At 37.7% G+C, this 23,367-nt stretch overlaps 1 protein-coding gene across 2 annotated transcripts in view; it reads right to left on the reverse strand.

The window, feature by feature from the left end:
- The window catches only part of RAPGEF5 (Rap guanine nucleotide exchange factor 5), a 128,182-nt gene that overhangs the window by 18,635 nt on the left and 86,180 nt on the right, over positions 1-23,367 (reverse strand). For both annotated transcript variants that reach the window (XM_032181219.1, XM_032181220.1), the window contains 10 exons: positions 17,179-17,257; positions 15,975-16,119; positions 14,664-14,761; positions 13,895-13,925; positions 12,866-12,944; positions 9,805-9,954; positions 7,067-7,164; positions 5,191-5,313; positions 3,768-3,946; positions 909-999 (listed from right to left, as the gene is read on the reverse strand). In XM_032181219.1, coding sequence (XP_032037110.1) covers positions 909-999; positions 3,768-3,946; positions 5,191-5,313; positions 7,067-7,164; positions 9,805-9,954; positions 12,866-12,944; positions 13,895-13,925; positions 14,664-14,761; positions 15,975-16,119; positions 17,179-17,257 — 1,073 coding nt within the window. The remainder of the gene's footprint in view (positions 1-908; positions 1,000-3,767; positions 3,947-5,190; positions 5,314-7,066; positions 7,165-9,804; positions 9,955-12,865; positions 12,945-13,894; positions 13,926-14,663; positions 14,762-15,974; positions 16,120-17,178; positions 17,258-23,367) is intronic.

Consider the following 23,367-nt stretch of genomic DNA (forward strand, 5'->3'; position numbering starts at 1 on the left):
TGTTCCCTCATGGGCAAGGCATTTTAGTAGCTGGAGAAACAAGGGGTTTCTGTATTGTTTTCCTCAGGTGTGTATTTTTTTCCTATTTTTTTTTTTTTGCTTTAACTGTTATTTGAAATAGCCTTGCTTATCCAAGTCCCTGTAAACTCCATCCCAAAGCAGCAGTCATTGCCCTCATTTCTCTACATATTTCTCTACATGCCAATGTCACTGACATACACGGTGATGTTTTCACATGCATGATTTCAGCTAAGAGGGAAAGACTTCACTGGACTGTGTTAGATAGCTTTGTGACCCTTCAACGGCCATTGGGTTTCAGCTGTTGGTGCTCAAGGGCATCTCCAACAAAGGAGATCACAGTTATGCTTTTTTACTTTGTGTTACATGTTAATTTTTTTGAGTACTGCCCACTTATGGTGCTAGGCGGGTGGCAAGGGATGAAATTTCTCTGCATATTACATTAAATGACTTTTTCCTCCATTTTAGTTTCATCAGCAAAGATATATATACCTTGAATAAATGAAATTATTCCATAATAAGGTATGCTTTGTTTAGAACCAATCTTATAAGACTTTCTTATAAGACTTTCTGTTCTGACATATATTTAAAATGCTAAGATAATGTACCTGACTTCCCCCCCATCCACACCCACCCCCTTCTTCCACAAACGGGTAAGATCTCCTTGCTTTGCTCTTATTTAGAAACTCTGGAAAGGCATATTTAGTTCTATTTGAATGGCTGTGTACCTACGGCTTCAGGTCACAGTAAAGTTTCTCTTGTGGCATTTGCCCTCTGTTAGATTTCAGCATGAAAAACAAATAATTAGGAAGAAAAGGCAATTCACCAGTACACAACATAGATGAAAAATGTTTTTGACAGGGTCTAAAAGATACAAAGATGTGTCTTACCTCCCAGGTCTGAGACAGCCGGCTGACAGACGCAGTGTTGAGACCCATAACAATAGCAAAGAATGAATTCAGATTTCTTTGGGCTTTACAGCTGTGGAATAAAAATATGAATGCTGTATTCTGATTTTTGTCCTCAGAATAAGAGATAAATGGAATGCACAGGTATCCTAGGTTACTGAGCCCAATTTCAACTCTCAGCACTAACATACAATCATCTTCCACATAATGAACTCATTAAATGTCCTATCATGGCCACCTGCAGTCTAGGTGATGTGGTCTCTAAGAAGTTTTTTAGTACACATTCCACTGTCTCATCAACCCTGTTGTTGGCAGGTTATTTTTCTTCCTTTGCTGTCAGAAGTAATTTTCCCTTTTCAATGTCCAAGTTACTCTCTGCTGTCCTTTACCATACAGAATAATTCCTTGACCTCTATTGTGTTGTATTATAAATATTTTCATCCCCTCTTTCATCTTTTCTGTAAATTGTACATCATTGGTTCCTTCAATTTTTCCTTGTGGTCATGGAGAGCAATCTATTTCTCTATATTGCTATTATCTTTCATTGAATTCTTTGTAATTCATTTTAACTTTTCTCCCTGCCCTACTTCTTACCAAGGAGATATGTGAGACAGTGGGAAAAGAAGGAGAAGCACAATTACTGCTTCACCTCTAAGTTCTTACATCTTTCTCCTATGCAAGTATAAAACAAATATAAAATATATTTACTTGGAACAGCGTCACACTTTGTCCTTGTCTTTAATTTGTCATCTATTATCACCCAAAGACCTTTGTCACAGCACTGTTCTTTACAATCACGCAGTTATTTCTTCAGCTCAGTATTAGCATTCCCTAGCTGAATTACTTTGCATCTATCTAAATTAAATCTTATCCCACTGTTGTTTGCACATGCCACTAGACTCCTTAGATCATTCTTTTTTTTATTTTTTTTTAAATCCTCCAATGCATTTGCAATCCCTCATCATTTTTATTGTCTGAAAATCTGATTAATGTTCAATTTACATATCCCTATAAATTAGTTGCAGTTTGCACTGGTTCCAATAGTGGTCCCTGTGGAATTTGCTTGATACCTCTATTCTTCGATGTTTCACTACATACAGTTGGCCCCTGCTTATTTCTAGTCCATTAGGAAATTTGAAATCCTGAAATAAAAAGATGTGTGCGTGTAAGAGAGAATCCTCTTAAGATGATTTTAGGTATGAGTGAATCCACTGTCTTCACTGGATTAATCACCGTGGAAAAGCACATGCCAAGGCCTTAGACTGGAAACTCTCTGGCACTTGTTACAAGTTTATATAAAGCTCACACTAAAGAGGCATAACATCTCTAGATGGCACATCTCTCACTTAACTTCAAGTGTCGTGTCTTGAAGTTAAAAGAGAAAACAGGCAGCAGTCAGAGCTGCTCTCAGCTCCCTACCTCTCTGCCTTGGTCATAAACAAAACAGCAGGGCTGCTTGTGGCTGCACATAGCACACTATTTCTCCACCCTAACTTGTCCAGAATTTATGAGATATTATAAGGTTTTGTTTTAGAAAGATGATTTTTGGATTAAAACAAGACCTCAGCGAACTAGATACTGTCCTATTTGTACAGCAGTATGCAGATTTTGACATAACTGATCTGATGGGTGCTTCTCCAGTGCACTGGGAGAGCCTGACTTCCATTTACTGACAACTGTATTTAGTTTCCACAGCTTCAACTATTCACTTAATAGACACAGAATTAATTCACATAGAGAAAGATTCTAGTCTGGAGACAAATATATCCCTATTCATGTGAGACATATGAAACTTTTCTTGGAATGCAAATTAACACTATTGTGGTGCAAGCAAGGCACACAGAACCAACCAGTTTTGACGTAACTGGACCAAACTTGGCCATTGATAAGGCAGAAAATGAAAGCAGTACTGTATACCCCAGAACTTGCAACCTAAATCAAATCACATTTATGAGTTACACTAGATTAGATTAGAAAAATTCATTTCACCAAAGGCACTGCTTCAGTAGAGAACAGCCTTTTGTATGTAACTGCTTTGCAAATTAAATCAACCCAGTCGATGAGGGGAACAAATTATACATTTTCCATGAACATGCATATTCAAATATTGCAAAAGACCAACAAGTGGAGAAAGGCAAGAAGAATGGTTGCACATATTTAAATTGCTCCATTCCCTTGGTTACCCAAATAAGAATAATTACAGAGAGAAGAACTCTCTGTCTATAGTATATGTGTATTTTGTTCCAAGGCATAGAATAAATGCCAGTACTACTTACTAATAGTGCAAGAATAGACTGCCATATCTAATTAGTGAAGAACCTCTGCCCTCCCCTTCCCTTCCCCCTTCCTCCCCCACCCATTTCAACAAATTAAAAGAGTATTCCAAACTTTTGGGAAAGTTTGCATGGGGCAACAGCTTACTGAAGCGAGTTTTCTCTCTAGAGGTAGGCCTTTAAAACAGTTTTCTGGTTCTCTTGTAGTCTTTGGAGAATGAGTGTTGCTGCTCAAATGTTTTGCAACATGCCTCCTCAGGTTAGCCCTGCTAAGAAAGGAGGTAGCCCTACATCATCATGTATTTTGCAGTTGATGCTGCAAATACACTGGCAGAGTAGCTGGGGAAGATTTGAACATCATACACTCCACCACATCTAATTTTGGCCAGTATTTGCTGTCGTTTTTTATGTTCTGTTTTATCTAGGTATGGTTACTACATTCTTAGAACTCAGGATGGCAAATTAGGTTTTTGTCTTTGCTTTGCACCTAATTCTCTTTTCCCACCATATATACATATATATAAAGCATTTGAATTCAAGGATTTTTGTTGCAACTTTAGTAACTTACTGGGCAGCAATCTTGATGAACTTTTTGACCAACTGTACACGTTTGCAGAGCTGGCTGCAGAGGAGTATCTCAGTGGCAACCCAAAGCTGGACCTCATTGCATCTTTGAAGCAGAAGACTGAGATTCTCAGTGTTTTCAGCACTGCCCTGTCTGCTGAATGTGAAGTATATGAGCTCTTGCTGGAAGACATTGTCAATATTATTAGGGATACAAAAGTGACTTAAATATAAAGAAGTTATAAATTATGACAAATATTTCTGAGACAAGACTTGGATACAAATGGCTATTTTTTATTGTCCATGAGCCAATCACAAATGATTCAGTTTTTGGTTTGGCTTAGCAGTCTAGAGGCTTATTACAGTATTCAGGTGAACTGGAAGTCCTGCAAGATGTACTTTTCTTTTAAGATTTCCTGCAGTTCCACTTCTCATTTCAGGAAGATACAGGACATAACTAATCTGTCTCTTTCTGAATTTCATCACTTCTGTTCCAGCAGGAAGAAGCAACCAAATCCCAGAGCACTGCAGAATTTGAAAAATTTCCACTCCTATTTCTTGCTAAAAATGGCCAAATTTTCATGAACAGAAGCATGGGTCTTGCTTTCTGTGCAAAGAAAAAATATCTTGACTAGCTCTGTTTTGAAGTGTCTAACCTTAGCAAAAGAACATGAAATAAAAGATCAAGGAAAGCATCTGATGAGAGGCAAGGGAATTTCCCAGTCACTTTCTCAGAAAGTCATCACACTTTTCACTGAATGATATTTTCAAGTGACATTTTGTACTGTTAGCTGTGTGTTTTACTCAGAACCTCACAGCAGAACCTATCAAAGTCATTGAAACAATCCAATGGGCACTGAAGTGGGATATTATGACATTTTATAAAGCCTGCCCGGTGTTTTTTTATTTCATTGAAACCTAACCAGAGCAGTAATGTGAACATCTAACTTGCTGAAATAGTGATTTTTTTTATTTATTTTTTTTTTGTGTGTGTGTGTGTGATTAAAGTGAAATCAAGGTCACTTATTCATAGAGTCCTGTATTTACTGGAATATTGTTGAGTGCAAAGGACAATTTGCATCCACAACACATTAATACAGACAGTTTTTAGAGAATAATTGTGATCTTTTACTCTCTTGAGGCAAGTTTCAATAAAACCCACGATGTATACAGGGAACATGAGATGCACCACCACAGGGAAGTTACAAACCTTTGTCAAACTTTTGCAGTATCAAGGATTACAACCCATGTCTTGGACCTGATTCAATACCACAACTACTGAGAACTGTGACATCATATTGTCATGACAGTGAACCAAGAACCAAGGAATACCAATGCTCCAAAATCCTGGTGCAATATCAAGACACCAAAGCAATATACAGCTGCATGAGAACAATGTACATTGAAGCGAGCATGGTGCTCCTCACCTCATGAATTGCATTGAAGAGGCTCCAGTCAAAATTTGTTAGTTCTAAGGCAAGATCCCAGGTGTTGATTCCCAAAATTCTCACAGACCGTTGCTGCAACTCCTCATTTTCAGCAAATGGGTTCTAAATAATTGACAAGAACAAAAAATTCTGAGCAAATACCAAAAGCTTCACAATGAAACAGATGTTAGACCAAGGTACAAAACAGAGCTGACTGAGTAAGTAATCTTCTAAGTGCACTGAGGTGTTTTTTTCCACACTAATCAAAATCAATGAGTTATAGCCTATTTAATAAATAGCCTGAAACAAGAATTGGTCAATAGGATCAATGATTTCCCATTGGATTAGGATTTCTCCTTCCCTTTCTCTTATTCTCTCTAAACCTTAAGTGTAGAACACTGACCAAACAGGTAATGAACATAATGAAAATATAACTTCTGAAATTATCAAGAAAGTAAATTTTGACACCAGGAAATTTTTGTATTACAAGGTAAAGGAATCATCATGCAAACACACCAGCTCCAGAATAAATATACAAAACTTGCCACCAATCTACATACATTTACAAACAGCATAAATTCAACATAATTTACTCCAAGTGCAGTTGCCAACAAATAGTAAAACACTGCAGGTTCTGACTCATAAAAGTTACTTAGGTTATCACTGTGGAGTTCACTGGTATCACCAGTATTAAGGGTCATTTGAATTTCCATTATTAGCTCTGATTTTCAAAGGTTTGTATTTCTTTTGTTTTTTGTTTTTTTTTTTAACCTCATCAGTCTGAAACCTGGCACATGAACCATCTGCCAAGATGAAAGATTATTCTTATCAGTTAAGCCATTACTTTGGTGCTATATTCTTGACAGTTACAGCAAGTTTTGCTATTTTTATTATGCAACTAATGAAACTAGATTGGCTGTCACCTGTCTGTACTAGAAACCCTTCCTTAATATTAGCATTTTTAGAGGTGGCTAGAATGCTGGAGATAATGGGGATGACAGATTACAATGATATCAGCATGTCAGCTCTTCAGGGCACATTGATCCAACAAAATGTAAATAGACATTTCTCATTGCTAGGATGAATGCACAGATACTTGTGCTGACAACAAATAGAAGTCAGATGCAATACTGTCCCTGCACTTTCCTCGAAGCATATGAATAATTAGCAGAAAAGATTAAATCTTGGAGTTGCTGCCTCACTGAGGTTTGGGGAAAGCACAGGGAGAGAGATTTTTCAATCCCATTTCCTGAGGACAGAGGGAATGAGACAACTTCTGCTTTTCAACATGCTTCCCTCCCCAGCACCAGAGACACAGAAAGACAGAAAAACGGAAGAGAAAAGGAGATGCCACCAGCCACAAAATAACCATGTGGATGCCGCAACACTGTGGTCATGCTGATACTCAGTAATTTTGGTAAAACTCACATTACATATATACATAACTACATGTAGTAATTCCACGTTTGTAGGTTTGTAGAGTTTGTCTTCCACCTTCTGTAACTCTATACTAGCTATTTTATGTATCGTAAAAGCACAAGGGCTAAAAAAAGGAGTTGTGAGCTTTGAAGTAATCCTCATCTCAGTCAGCCCTGTACAACCACAAGCCAGCTTTTCTAGGCTGACATAGATTGAAAGATTTAAGCTTTATAGAAGCTTTGGTATATTTGAAATTGATGAACAAATTCCATTACTGTTCAGTCAAATAACTGCTGTTAATGCAAGATTTTTTTTCAGGTATAGAACAGCTTAGTAAGCTTCACTAAGGAACTGAAAAATAAGTCATGTACTGAAAACACACTCTTAAATGAATAGGAAGCCCTTGATCTGGAGTCAGACACATAAAAAATTGGAAGTACAAAATACACATCCTTACCAAAGAATCAGTCAGATCTTTTCGGTAGACAAACATACGACTCGATGATTCAAAAGACTTTGAGATGGCCAAGTCATTTGGTTGTAGTTCATGTTTTTCTTTAAAAATAGAAAATAAAACACACAAGCTTCAGAAAAAGGAATACAAGCTTCATATAAATACGAGAAAAAAAAAAACATTACAAACATATTTGTAAAGCCACTTATTTATTTTTTTTTTAGAACATAATCAAGCATTAAACACACATATACCAATCATGGTTTCATCATCTCCACACTATTCTGAATAATAAAAGAAAAATGTCTCTGATGGTGGACGAGAGCACAAAGTCTTCCATAACCTGCTTTCAGTGTGGACTTCACAGAGTCCATAGTTTCCATAGAATGGAAAGAAACCCTTACATTTTCTAGTCTAACCTCCTGTGCATTAGTGAACATTTCATTTCAACCCAGTGGATCCACCACAAATGCAGTGACTTCAGTTAAAGCAACGTGTCTCATCCTCAAGAGACTGACCTGCTGTGTGTCACAGGCAGAAAAAAGAACAGGGGTGGAGAACTCATCAGTAACTGTTCAACCCATAGAGCAGAGGAATAACTGGGAAAAAAAAGGTCCTTGTTAATTAATTTATGTAGAGAAATGATTCCTCTAGACCTTTACCAATTTATTTACTAACCAGCAGGACACGCCAAACAGCCAGCAAAGAGAAAGGACTTTTTTTCTCCACTCACTGGGCAGCGTTCTGCTCTGGGCAATTTCTCTGGGCAGAGAAAGGTGGGGGGGGAGGGTGAAGATCCAGAACACAGCTAAACACTCATGCCTTAGGAAAACTGTCTCTTCCTGCAGGCTCCAAGTAATCTTCTGGAGACCTGACGTGAAATTTGATTAGTCACTGTATTAATGTAGATCCAAAAGCACAACAAGCATGTTGACAGCTGACTTTTCATGGCCTATGAGGGAGGGGTAGAAGCAGGAGTCTGAGTGCAAAACATCATTACTAACAATCCATTTTTCCCCTTCCTGTGCTCACACTGATGCCAGAAACATTCATGCTGAACTACCAGTATGTCCTTTCAAGATAATTTTGAATAAAAAGACCTTGCTTGTTCATTTAAAGAGTACAATAAAAACACGTTCTTCAATGCTCAACCTGTTGCCCTCCAAGTGGATGGTGGATGACAGCTCTGAGTCACGCAAACAGTGAAAAACAAAGGAAAAAATAAAGCATTGGCAGGCTGCTGTTTATTGCACACAGCACACAAGTGGCAATGCATAGGAACAAGGATACTGAAACTGTGCTATCTCCAATTAATTCGTTCCATGTGACCAAACAGCATTTTGGAAATTACAATGGTCGTGTACAAATGATAGTCCTATTGTACCTGCATTTTAATGATTTCTTCTTATTGAACAGCCAAATGGCAGTGACTTCTTTTTTCTGTGGCTTTCTTAGGAAACAATGCAGTCTAGAGATAATAGTATGTTTCATTATTTATGAATTGCTGGTTTTCTTTAGATAACTAGGTAGTTAGCACCAGATTTATTGCTATCAGAGCAAAACTTGCTCTGCTCCTGACTGGGAGCAAAACACCCGAAGAGTAACAGCAGCAGAATGATCTTGCAGTGCTGCAAAATGCAATGGACTCGAGTTTGGGCACACACAAGGGTAAAACAAGTACATCTGCAAGTGATGTAACCCAGTTGGCCAGGACGCCTACATGTAATGCTCCCGTGTGGCTGCTCCACGCCCCGGCTCTCAATTGCCAGGGCAGGGCGCCATCTCCTTGCCACCCACACCAAAATCCTGCAAAAAAAAAGGTTATTTAATTGTGTTTGACATGGGGGAGGGAAAATGTGACCTCCACTTCTGAATCAGATAAATAAACAGAACAAGCCAGCATTTGTCTGTATTTCAAAGAAGTAAGACTGAATGCAGTGTCTTTACAGGTTTGCCCTTTGTCTTGGGATCCACACTGGTTAATGCTGGCTGAGAGCACAGCCCAGGCATTCTCAAGTCTTAGCCCTACTTTGCAGGTCCAGCTTATCCTTTCCATGTACCTAATTACATCACTTCTTTTATTTTCAATAAGAAAAGATACTGCAATGAAGAAAACAACCTGACCAGTGATTTTAAGGCCTGACAGACACCAAATAAAATCTTGGCTTTTGGCTGGTCCCTAGTGTCAGCCCACAATCAGTCTGATCCTCCACGTAAAGACAATAAGCCTTTCTTGGTAAATGAGAAACACTGAACTAACAGGCAAAAAATGTCAGTCATAAGCAATACTGCCTCAGTATCTTGACTGTGCAAATATATGTCTCCCTCCTTTCTCCTGGAGAATATTCATTCCCCATGCTGTAAATAAGAAAGCAGTCACACATACAGTATTTGCTATTCCCTTTTATATTTTAAAAGCAAACCATGCCTCATTGCCTTCCAAATTAATTTAGATGTGAAAGTAGATTTATCTGTGGGGAACAAAAAAAATATCTTGTAATACTGATGGATACGGACAGTCCTTTGCACTCCCTTCCCAGCATGGAAACACCGCATCCGGAAGGACCCAAGAATGAGCAGTTGCCATGGGAACGACTCTGGGATGCAGCTCCTCATTGTTCCCTGGTCATCCAGCTGTGGGCCCATGCAGGAACAGCTGTATACTTGCACCAGAAAATGTCAGCCCTCCCTCAAGGTGATGCACTAAAGGGTGAGTAATTGGATGAAGGAACGGTATTTACCACCAGAGAACGTGACTGTCACCAGTGCCAGCTCCTCCTCTGGGTACTGGATCTTTTCCGCTATAATCTTCAGTATCTCCTGTGCCGAAGCGGTTACTTGAGCTTTCACGCTGACATAGGAGTGCTCCGTTATATACACGCGGCAGAATACTGCACAGAGGAAGAAAGGCAGGCTCAGCAGAAGTCAGAGACCCTAGCAGAAAAGGGGGGAACGCACATACCCAGTCTCTGCAATACCCAAGCTGCAGGAAGGGCTGCTCCCGCACCCTGCCCAACAGGGATGTGAAACTAAGCACCAACCATCACCATTTTCCCCCTCACCACCCCCTCTTCCTGGGAGATGACAGGGACAAACAGATGCATTTCCATGGATGCATGTCAGCAACACCTACTCAAGAGCTCCTACCATGAGGATGCATAGCTGACAACCTCCTCTGCTGTCTATTTTCTCTGCAAACTCAGCTGTTACCACGTTTTGCCCCTTCCTTTCAGGTTTAGATAAATCACCATTCTTCTGCTGCAGAAACTATTTTGCCCCTCCACTTTCACCTGGAGCAGTAAGTTCCTCAAGAGACATCTAAACTACATGCACTGCCGGGGTATGTTAGCACCAGCAGAGGCTGCCTGAACTGCAGTGCAATTTGTTCCAAAACTCTCTTCCTGAGTCACTTGCAGCACACATAAAAGGGACTGGTTTGGAGAAATTCCCTGGGCTCAAAACTTCCACGGAAGTCCAAGAGTTGTTTAGGCTCTGGGCAGGAGATTCCCATTGGTAACGCTGTGGTTGGCTCAAGCAGTACCTTGTTTCTGCTATGAAAATGATGTATGCTCCCTGTTTCCCAGAATTTTAGGTTTACTTTTTTTTTTTTTCTTTCTGAGTTTGCTGTAGCCAGATATTTGAAATACAGCTGCCATACTTAAAAGGAAAGAAACAGACCTGCAGACTGGCACAGATGTTTCAAAATGACATCTGCTAATGATAATTGCCACAGCTCTGGATTCCTTACTTGCTTAAGTGCTTAAAATTTTCATTTTCTTCTACTTAAGTGGTTATTGCAGACAGGCTGCTACCATGACAGTATAAGATAATAGTATTCTTCTCCAGAAATGTTGTATTTTTACTGACAAATGTATGTAGCAATTTTGCCTGTTGTACAAATCTTCACAGCTTCAGGGCACTGTCATTAACTGAGACCATGCCAGAAGTGGTTAAGGACTCTATCTTACTGAGCATCTTTTTTGTGTTGTAGAAAAGAAAAACAAAGATAAGAAGGAAGGAGGAACTTAACATTTAACCTTGGGGAAGAAAAGTCAATTGATTTTATATTTTTTTTCTTAACCTATATCTGCTGGCAGACAGTAAATCAGGTGCTCATCGTGTGTCAGAATCTCTCTTCAGAATGCATAAAACTAGTGAAAAGGTAGATATATCAAACTGCACTCTAAATTACAAGGTAGAAAAAAAAATAAATAAGACAGCAATATTTGGCCTCCATATGCAGAGCACAACACAACTTGCCTACAGTGAATTTGTTTGAAAACTCCACCTCTGCCATTTGGGAGGGGAAAGTGACAGCAATATATTAACTTATAATTGAGCTGTTGACATACCCTTTATTTAGCATTGAACCAACCTACAAAATCAGGTCCTTGAGAACAACTATCGTACTGATCCTCTTCCCCTCCACAAATCCATGATATTTATAGGCATGGACCATGACATCCCTTCAAGAGCCTACGCTGCCCCTCAGTGAGATGCAGGAGGGAATGCCACCAGGAGGCTGTGGGCATGGGCTGTAAACAACCCTGAGAGGTAACATTATATTAGGAGATAAAATGCTTCTAGTCTGACCTCTGGCCCTGAGGGCAAGAGGCATGGTGTGGCTTGGACAAACCCATCCTCTACAAGCACCATCTCTTGGCAGCACTCCACAGCCCATCCCATTTCCCTCTGTCACACCCAGGCATCTCTCTCCTCTCCCCAGCCCCACTTTTTCTATTTAATTCCCTCAGTACCAGCATCTTCCATGGCTCACGCTCACAAAGAGAGAGAGCAAAGCAATTTATGGCCTTGCTGGGTTCTACTCTTCTTGTCCCTATGGCCATGGGATCTGTCCCCTCTCTTGTGCCAGCACCTTTCCTTCTCATGAGCGGTGTCAGACTTTTTAAGAAGAAAAATGGATGTGGGGGTTCTCATCTAGAAATTACATTTTTAGAAGCAGCTTCGTCAGCCTAAACCTCAAGAAGATTTTCAGGCGCAGAAAGAGGCTACCTATCAGCAGAACATAGTGTAGAAAAAGACTTGGCACTAATGGAGCTGTTTTCTTGCCATGTCACAAATGAGCACTAAAAATATCTTGACTCAACATGAACTTGTGTAGTTTTGTTCCCAAGGAGAAATAAAGATTTGTTGTTAAAGGGCAAGGTTTCCCAGGAGAGGATTTTTCTGCCTGTTCTCTGCTCGTTTGCGTGGTGTTATTCTCCTCTCTGCCTACTTCCTCTTGAAGGCATTATGGGATAGCAAGAGCTTAATTTTATTATTGCATTACCGACAACGAAGGGAAGTCATATTTTGAAATGGTTGACATTAAAGCATAGTGGCATCTCAACCTCCAGAAGGAAAGGTTTTTGAGGAGAGAGGAACTGACACCGGTTCTCAGAGTTAGCAGATCCTGCCCCACTTAACCTGACAGGCTCATTCACCTCTTGCACCAAACATCTAGGTCAAGAGACTGAAATCATGACACAGGGCAGGAATAAAGTCTGTTGGATAGGCTGCCTCTCCTGTGAATCACATAGCTCTGTCACAGAACCACTGGAGGAACTGGGTGGGGGAAAGCCCTTGAGGTATCATTCTACCACTGAGACCCTGCAAAGCTGGAGTCAGAAAGATAATCTTTATACAGCCAAACCTTTCTTGTTTGTGGTCCTAGGGTCCTGTTCAGAATCTGTATGTCCCATAATGTGTACCTTACAGGCAGCCCTTACTCAGAAACAATTTTGCCCTGACATTTAAAGGCAGTGCACTAGGCTTTTCCCCCACTCTTTCAGTCATACTTACTTTCTTCTGCTTCATTCATGGTTCCTCTGTGCTGCAGCCAGCTCTCCTTTAGACTGAACTGGTGGAAAAAGGTTTTATTCTGTGAGGGAGTGGGGGAGGAAAAAAAAAAAAAAGAAAAAGAAAAAAAAGAGACAACAATGACTCTCTGCATTCCTGCCCTTTACAAAGCAGTAATTCACAGAATATAGCATTCAGCGCATACATCTGGCCAAGAGGTTTCTGTATAGGAAATCCACCCACCCTTTCCTGGATCAGTAAACTGGGAGTTGCTTACTAAATAATGGCAAAGGTGGGAATTTCTGAGGAAGTGAGATGTGCCTAGGCCAAGCAGCCTCGACATTTCAAGGTTATTTGTAATCACGCACAAAGTTAATTTCTTATGCACTTATTCTTATATACATTTCCTATGTACCAATCAGCCTACCTGGCAATTTCACTGTTCTGCCCTCTACATTTCTGCAGTAACATTTTAAGCTTGTTATACGCTACAGCTTCAATCCAGAAGACTTCACTAGCTCAGCAGTTCACCTCTGCAAAGTTCATACATAAACATTCTCCAGTTGCATCTTTTACCTCTGGTTAAATAGACAAATCCATGTTCTTCTCTTTCTTTCTTTCTCTGTCCCTGTCACAACAAATCCCCCTTTACTCTGTTTACTTGCCACCTGCAGTCAACGCCTGTGCTCAGGCTGGTTTGCCGCATCTATCCAGCCAGGCAGGATGTGCTCCCAGACCTTTGTTGTTCAAAATATTCAACACTGACATCTCAGGACGTATTGTTAAGATGATAATACTGTCACAGCCACTGCAGGTTAGTTCACACAACTGATATCTAGGCTACACTGGCAGGAAAAAAATAAAAATCCTTAAGTAATGTTGCAGGTCTAGCCTCACTGATGTATCCTGTCATGTTTTTGGTCACCCGTCACTTTCAACTGAGACACCAAGAAAAGACGTGAAAGTGGAGAGGAGGAAAGAAAGTGAGATTGTAAGTTAGCTAGCAACCAGCAAGAAACAGGCTTGTGTTACCTTTCGGTGTGGTGAATATTCATCTACAGTGCTGAAACAAAAAGGAAAATCCAAATCATTCTTTCCACTCAAAGATTAGGAAGTTCTAGCTATCTAAGTTTACAACATAAAAAAGCTTTTTTTAACATTAAATGTTCACCAGAGCATAGCTGCAGAGCTCCTTCAGTGAAAGCTAAGGGCATCTGACTCAACCAGAAAACTCTACTGTGAATTGCAAAGTCAATGCAGAAAAAAGAAAGTCTGTGAGATCCCAGAGGACACTGATACCAGTGCCAGCCAGGGTCACAGCTCTTTCAATTTCCCAAAAGGACAAATCACAGAAATGATTCCATTTGTTAGAAAAATGTGCCGAGGAAATATCTTTCACAAATACAGTAATTATTAGTAAAACAGTAACCCTAACGCAACCACTGCAAAAGAGATTTGCTTCTCAATACTGCAGGGAAGAGGAGAGAGAATGCATCGTTTGAAGTCAAAGACTGCTGGTTCTGAATTACATTTTGCCAGTTTTTCCACACACTATTGCTTTACTTGGAAATCATCACAACCAAAATTGATGGGAGCAATTGTAGAACACACTTCACCCAACAAACATCAGATAAAATGGAATAATCTAGCTTTACTTTAGAGACGAGATGTATTGTAAAAGTGAATACAGTATTTGTATCACTCATCCCTTTATCTTTACTGAATTCCAGCAAGATGCCAACAAAAATAAATTACACTTTAAATAAAATGAGCTTTGATCACAAATATAATCAATACTTACTGACGACGATGCATCCCAAGTATTTTCTGAAATTCCTTCAGTTCCTTCTCAAGAATGGGATATTCATATACATCATCTAATACATTCCGGTATATCGTCTACAAAATAAAATAGTATCTGCAAACATCTGATAACTCAAAAATAAATCTAAGGTGTCACATCAGTAGTCTAAATCAATTCAGGCACTAGCCTACTGAAATAAGTTTCATCCTTGTTTTTATGCAATCAGCAGAGAATGTCCCTATTTAAATTTTCAGGCTAGTTCAATGCTCAGTTTGTCTTCAGAGAAGCGCTCTTTTTATCAACACCAAGTGAAAAAGTAAAACGTTGAACTCACTAGTCTACAAACAGAAAGATAAAATGGCACTTATGGCTGTTACATGAAATGTGGATTAGTTCTGAACAATCCATTCAGAAGCTTTAGGACATACCACACCATCACCACTCATCCAAAATGATGATAATTTGATTTAGACTTTCAAAATAAATGTTCTTCTTCACTTCCTCATGTTTGCAGACATTTTAAATTGAGTCAAGACTTTCTTCAAATTTAGTTAAATATTCATTTTTTTACTTGAGTGAATGACTGAACAGAGAAAAAAGGCCCTCAGGAAGATCTCCAGTTACAAGACAAAGTTTTCAAGAAAGGTGAAAGATCAATCCTACAAATTCTCTCAAAATACTTTCATTTTTCTATCAGCAGGGACAAAAAAAAATAAAAATAAAATAACATAAAAATCAGCTAGATCTAATAGATCTTGGACCAGTGAAGACATGGCTATTTGGCAAGTATAAAGTTTTGGTACTCAGATACTTGCTAAGAGGGGCAGAATATTTATGCATTTAATAAAAATGCATAAAGCTGTGTTGTTCTCAATATACAAACATTGTGGAATACCATTATACTCTTCCTTGTACCTCAGACAAAGACTTCAAAACTTGCCCTTCATCCATGATCATACTGACTGTAGACCCTGTTCTGGAAGACCAGTGTGTCTAAGGAACCTCCACAACTTTGTAGTTTTACTTCCTACCCTCTTTATTTTTCCACATTTTCTAGACTGCATGTACTTTTATAATTTTCATACCTGAAAGTAATGTTTTTTTCATTTTGAATATATGAATAACAGGTGCATGTTCAACATGACTTCCTCTAAGGCATTAAGGAAAAACATGCAAAAAAACTATAAATAGATATTTAGAACTAATCTTAAATATGAAAAATTATGCTTTTTTAATTTTCGCTGTTGAGGCTTTTTAGACAAAACATGATAATTAAACACTGAAATGCATCAGGAAGTGTTTCAATACCTTTAAAAATTGTTTTAAATGCTCATCTTCATGTAACCAGTCTTTATAGAGAGAAGTCCACTGAGAAACCAAATGCAAAACTTTTCGTTTCCTACAGGATACATCAGAGTCGTCTTCTTTCCCTTGATAGTTCTTTGCACAATAGGTACAGTAGGTTAAGGGAAAAATATACTAAGGGTTCACTGAAACTTCACTGAATCAAGTGACAGAAAAAAATTCATAATCACCTTGTTTGTTGTTTAGTAATTAAAGTTTTTTTCACTAAACTGTTCAGTTTTAAATGCATATTTATCCTCTTTGAAACGTTAGGAATTTCAACTTTTTGGAATGAAATACTCAGCAATAGAAATGTCATTTCATTCCCTGTGTCAACATGATTTTTTTTTCCTTTCTATACTAGAGAGAGAAGTCTATAAAACGTAAAAACGGTTTAAAAGGAGTTATACGGTGTTGAGTCATATCTTTCCTGTAGAAGTGGGAATGATCCTTTGTCCTGCACACAGATGCCAATGTGAACATCTGTATGAAGGAGGACAATGTATCATTACGACAACAACAACAAAAAATGAGCAGAAGAAGTCAGTTCTTTTTCCCTGCACAAATTATACTATCTGCAGAAATAACGCTATTCAGAAAAAAAAAAAGGGGGGGGGGAGTAAAAGAATCTATTTCCACTATTGTTATCTATTCACAAAGTAGAAATACGAAATGACACAAAGTACTCACTTTATACATTGTTCCTGTCCCTTCACTATTCTTTTTTTCATTAAGTGAAAAGATTATGCTTTCACGGCAAAAAGAAAAGAAAATAAAAAAAGAAGGTTCATTTTATACCTGCAAGATCATTCAAGCAATACACCATAGCTTATGGAAATAATTGGAAATAGGAGAAAAAAATTGTTTTGTCTCAAAATGATTTATATATTGTATCAAAATGACAAAAGGTACAGACATTGTAGAATACTTCATTTTTTTTTCCTCTTAACATATTCTGAAGTATATTACACAAGTATTCTAAGAATTTACATTTATGTTCTGGGTATTTTTAAACCTGAACTTAAATGTTATTTTTGTAAAAGTTATGAAGATTTATATAGCTTTAAAAAAAAACAGCATTTGCACTGTTGTTATGAATTAGGCCTGACAGTATACAAACATAGGTGTCACTGTGTGACGCCTGCTAATACAACACTTAAAAGGATATTGCCTCAGAAGTGCCTGGCACAAGTCATCAGTTGTCATGAAAACTGTGTACGTGAGAAGGAAGTCATCCAGGAGAGTTTCTGCAGAGGAAGACAAAAAATAATAAGGTACAATATACTGTTGAAAGGAAGAAGACCATATCTATTATCTATTCCTGTGTGCATGGCAGGAACAGGAACTCACAAAAAAAAAAAAAAAAAAAAAAAAAAAAAGCCTAAAGAATACATCACTGGTTTGAAGACTGTTTCACACAGTTAACAGTATGTTTCCACTGCAGATGAGATCCTTATTTAACAAGCACATCAACTCTCATAGAGACAAAGAGTAGAAATATGCACAAAATAAGCCAGAGTTCAGCACTAAGAATCTTCATCATAAACACCACCACCCTGGTTGATACTGCTGGATGGTTCCAGCCAAGCAACCTTTCCACCAGATAAATTGTTTTAAAATTTCAGAAGACAAGTTTTTACTAATAGAAGATGGAAAACTGTGATTGCCATGTACGGTGATGAACATGTAGGCATAGTTTTTGAGAAGCATGAACTACGCATATTGAAACCTTTAGCTGGTTAAATCTTGTATGCAACACTAAGTGCTGGGACATTTACTCTACGGTTTACTTAATTATATTATTCAAGTTATTTTCTGCTTCTGACATTCCTCCAAATGGTTTCTATCAGTGTTACTAAAATGACCTGAACGTACTTGCTGACAAAGCATTTCTACCCACTGCCATGTAGGACCTCAGGTTGTCAGGACAAGCAGTACTGTCAATTCAGACCTCAACAGAGCTTTCTCATTCCTCACTCCTATGCCACACTAATTTTAGGATTTCTCCAAACCTTTCCTACATACAGTAGTCACAAGAGGGAAGGTTGAAAGAACTAGGTTTGCTCTAAGATGAGAGGGCTCAGGAGGAATCTTGTGGTGGTCTTCAACAGCTCAGTGGCAAGGTAGAGATAAAGCCTAACTTTTGCCAGGAGCATGTAATGTAATGACAAAAGGAAACCATCAGACACAGATAAAAGGGACTTTTTTTTTTTTTCCTTTTGAGGATGGACAACCACAGGGACAAGTTGCCCAGACAGACTGCAGAACCTCCAACATCAACAATATTCAAAGCTTGCTGGGGCACCACAGCCTGATCTTACTAAAGCTGCTTTAAGCAAGGGTTAGACCAGATGGCCTCCAGAGGTCCCTTCCAAAGAAAACTACACTATAACTCAACTTTGCTTCTAGTGCTAGTTAATCACTCATACATGATGTGTGATCTCAGAATTAGTTTTTATTTTGTTCACAAACACAATCTTTTAGTTTTCTGCAAACAGACATGAGAATTATGCCAGTCATTTTATGCCCAAAATAAAAATGACAGTTTTTGTCATTGTTGTTGTTGTTTGTTTGTTTGGATAAAACAATGCATTTTTTCTTGAAACTTGAGGAGTCTGCATTCATTGTATTTCTTTGACTTCCAGCAAATACTCTGTGTTCCCTTTAACAAGAAATCAGTTTTGCACCACCTGCTTTACCAGATGAGAACAGGAGCATAAACAGAGGCTGACAGATAATGGAAATTCTGGTTACTTTTATTTATATCTATCTATCTATATATATATAGATACACACACACACACACACATATATATTGTGAGGAATAAAGAAAAATTAGATTGACGACTAAAAGAAAATGATTAAATAAAAAAATCATGAAGAGAAATTAAAAAAATAGCATCACAGGCTTTTGCATGAAGGAAGACTTCTTCCAAAGGCAGCTTCTTTCTTTTTGAACTATTACTGTGCTATATTACTGTATTATTTATATAAATATATAAATATATAAATATATAAATATATAAATATATAAATATATAAATATATAAATATATAAATATATAAATATATAAATATATAAATATATAAATATATAAATAAATAAATAAAAAGTATTTATTTTAGAGCAAAAATACTTTAGTGGTATTACTAGTTGTTATTAGTTAGCTATTACTAGTAATTGCTACCAGTACTCAGTTGTGATTTAAGTGATGGATTTACAGCTGTAGAGACTGAAGCACAGAACACCCCTCACAGGATGAAGATAGCTGTACCCTCATTTCCGTATGTTGGCTTCCTCACTATTTGTTTATGATGTGGTCCAGTCCAAGCTAGTGCTTGTGTGCATGTGTGTAACGGAGAGCAACCCAGCAGCTTTTCATACTAAGGCTGTAATTTCACAATAATTTAGGCCAATTTAAGTCACAGCTGCCTTGGACCTCCTTGTCAGTAAATTGACCTCTTAGATGAGGTGCAGAATGGCAAGAAAAATTCATCCATGTATCATTCAGAGCCAGATATCACGTGAATATCACATGGATGGATGGCTAATGACATCCCACCCTGCGAGCACAGGATTCAAAATACAAATAATAATAATAATAAATCTAGATCAATGCCTTTTGCCCAGTAGTTCTTAAAAGACTCCTGATGTGAAGAAGCATAGCTAAAGCTCCTTGTATTCACTAATAAAACAAGTGGATTCTTTATATTTCACCAGCATTGCTTAAAAACTGTGGAAAGTACTATCTCTGTATAAAACAAATGTTTTGTCTCAGTAAATGAAAAAGATGTTGTGAACAGATTGTTCTCTATCTAAAAGGCCTTCTATTCATTCTTTTGCATGTCTTTTGGATGATACAATGCAGCTACTAAAGCTGGAGATTTCACAAACATTTATTTGGAAACTGTTGTTCCTGGAGCCAACCACCACATCTAATCTCTCATTTTAGTTCTTGACCAAACTACATGTATGTGCAGTGATACTCATGAAGTCAAAGGTACGGTTACAACAGATTATTTCCACAGTTGTCTGTTCTATATTGGTGATGCCAAAGCATCAACAATAAATAGCCATATATTCAGAAGAGAAATGAAGTACTAGCTGAAGGAAAGCTTCAATCCTTATCAGTGAACTTGAGGAATTGTTCAAAATACTGTGACTTTATCATACTAACTGGTGTTAAAATACCAATACAAAAAATTATTTTTAATACAGATCATGTGTTTTCCAGATGTCTGTTATCAATTCTTTTCCAATCCCAAAGTGTTAGGATAGGAAGAAAGGCTGGTTTTGATATGATTTGAGTTTTTGCTTAAACTTTTTGCACAAACAGTGTTATAGATATTACTAATGCAATCCTTTTTAAAACAAGTGACAATTAAAACTGTTTATTTTTTCAGATGTCCCACCAACTCTTTTTAAGCCCTCCGTTCAACTCAGACATAACTCTATCTGTTCAGTCTCTAGCTTCTAACGACTTTATCATAATAAGGTATACCACTCAGCCAACGCAAAGTCACAGAGTGGTTACTTTTTTTTTTTCTTTTAAATACAAAGGAAATGCTAAGAAGTCAATATATTATGATTCCTGTAGCTTGTGTATAGGCTGCATTTCTTCAAATTGCCTCTGAACTTTTTTAGAAATGTAAACCCTAACGGAATATTTTGAACAAAAAAGTCTAGATTATACATGTGATCCATTAATAGCATCACTCATCTGTTAAATTACCTTAACAAGTAAGCAATGAAAATGCTTTTGCTAGATTAAATATCTATTGCCAGTCATCACATAAAGACTTTGTAATAATATTCATATTTTAAAACACCTGTACTAACTTGCATGTATTTCCCTTAAGTAGATATGTACAGTTCACTCTACCTATCTTCTGTATTTTCTTCTCAAATGCACTGTAATTTAAGATAATTCCAATATAGTTTTATATGCCATAGCAAGGACACAAAATCTAAGTGCTCACTGATTCTTCAAAAATAATCTCTCCAACACAAACAATTGCAGGCTTCTCAAATACTTTTTGAAGAGTAATGTGCTCTCAATTACTAATTTGTTGGTCTTAACCTGCAACCAAAGAGAAAGTCTAGGCAAGAGACAATTTATTCACAGCAAATTATTTGTTCTGTTCTCCTAATGGACACTTAGAAGAGTACATGTCAAGAGGAAGGGCTTTAAGTGTACAAGTTGACCTAATAATTATGAACAAAATTCTTTCTGTTTTTTCCTCTTTAGTCATGGTTGATTTAAGAGTTTAAAAAAAAAAAAAAAAAAGCAATTCCAGTCATCATTAATTATTTACAGTGCACCATACACCCACTCATAATTGCAGTGAAGTACCTCAGCTTTTAAACTTTACTGTCCCAGTTTCTGCATAAATTTGTGACCACCTTCCCTAGTTTTTCTGGTATTTATAATATCTAGTGAGAATAAAATGCACAGTAATAGCTGAAAAAGAAAAAAAGCTGCCTTTGGAAGAAAAGTCTTTCTTCATGCAAAAGCCTGTGATGCTATTTTTTTTTTAACTTCTCTTCATGAATTTTTTATTTAATCATTTTCTTTTAGTCATCAATCTAATTTTTCTTTATTCCTCACAATTTACCTTTATTTGGTTAAGCAATCACTACAAAGTATGCAGTCAGCTTGCAGCTATGGAATATTTCATTTCAAAGACAATTTCAAGCATTTTAAAGATTCATTGAGACATGCAACAGAAGCACCATGTGTTCAATGGGCTACTGCTCTTGCAGCTCTTTGGGGGCAGCCTTAGGCAGTAAATCTCACCACACTGAATGTGTGCTCTCACCATAGGCATAAAAATAGTAACAACTACAAAAAGTGCACTGTGCTTATTTGTTATTAAATAGTCAATTCACACCAGCTTCTGCTGAGACAGGTTCTCACGGGCTGTGTGTCTTCCCCCAGGTGAAAAAAGGCAATGTAGACATTAACTTTACTGGCAGCTCTTAGTACCCTTCTTCCAGACTTTCTGCACTAAGTCCTTCTGCAAGATATGTTCAGGATGGGTAAGGGATGGAGAGAGCAGTATATAGGCATGGGATGCCCTGATGCACATGGATATCCCAGGGAACATTTGCTTTCAGTTGGCAACTGGAAGACCCAGAAAAGACATCTACAAGAGAAGTTACAGCTGTACTGCATGTGTACAGTGATGGGATCCAATGGCAACAACAATCTGGCTGGGAACAGGGATCTTGAGTCCCAGAGACAATAAACAGTCATATATTTGCATAACCAATCAGTTGTACCTTCCCATGTCCTTCAAAAAATCCACAGGATTCCCTGCTGCTTTCCATGTGCCCTCTTAAATGAATAGATCATACCCTTTCTCTCTGAGGGTGCAACTCTACAAATTTTAACCCAGTGTGAGGGCATATTTTTTTATATATGCACAATTTTAAATGGCAGGAGTGTAGAGTGGGTTTCTCACATGAATTTACACAACAAATTTTATTTCTTTCTTCTCCACTGTCTTCTCTAGACAGGGTATCAATTACCAAGGCTGAGAAAAGAAATGAATAAAGAGCTGTAGCCAGAAACCCTCTGTGGTACACCTTTAGGAAACCAGCACAGGCAGTATACTTTTATGTCTTTGGTATGTCTAAGACCTGTAAATTAATCTCAAACTTGGACATTTTCTTAAGCTTGCATAGTGGTACAAGGCATCAGGGGAGCATTATGATATTAATAACTTGTTACAGAAATGTGGAAAGAGACTTAATCTAAAGGATCTTAATCTTTGTCAAATGAAATAGAAGTTAAATTATTTTTATGAAATTAAATATTTTAGCTATCACATAAAATGAATGAAGGAAGAGAAGAAGTAGAGAAATATTCCAGTGCTACAGATAGCTACACCTAACTACCTTATCAATTTGTATATCCAAGTATTATTTACTAGCATGGGTTTAAACACACTTGTGTACATCATCACAGCTAGAACACTACACGTATACTCTATACATATTTACGTTATGAATATGTTCAATAGATCAAACTATTCAGAGTACACCTATTGCTAATATTAGACAACCTATCCAGCTAAGCCAGATATAACTGCTCCTAATGCCAGCACTGAGTCATTAATCCCTTTATACCCACAAGAAGAGATAACCTGATGACAAACTCCAGCTTGTTCTGGTTTTCTGATCACCCTGTTACATCCTGAATAGTTGTTGTTTTGCTGCTTCTCAATTTCTACCAACCAAAAAACTACCAGTGAAAAATAAGCCAAACACGTCTCCTTCACAAACAGATTGCCCTGATGACAAGAACCCTTCTCTTTTCATATCTGACCCTACAAAGCAACTTTTTACCTCTTG

Source organism: Aythya fuligula, chromosome 2 (genome assembly GCF_009819795.1).
Source record: "Aythya fuligula isolate bAytFul2 chromosome 2, bAytFul2.pri, whole genome shotgun sequence".
NCBI lineage: Eukaryota > Metazoa > Chordata > Aves > Anseriformes > Anatidae > Aythya > Aythya fuligula.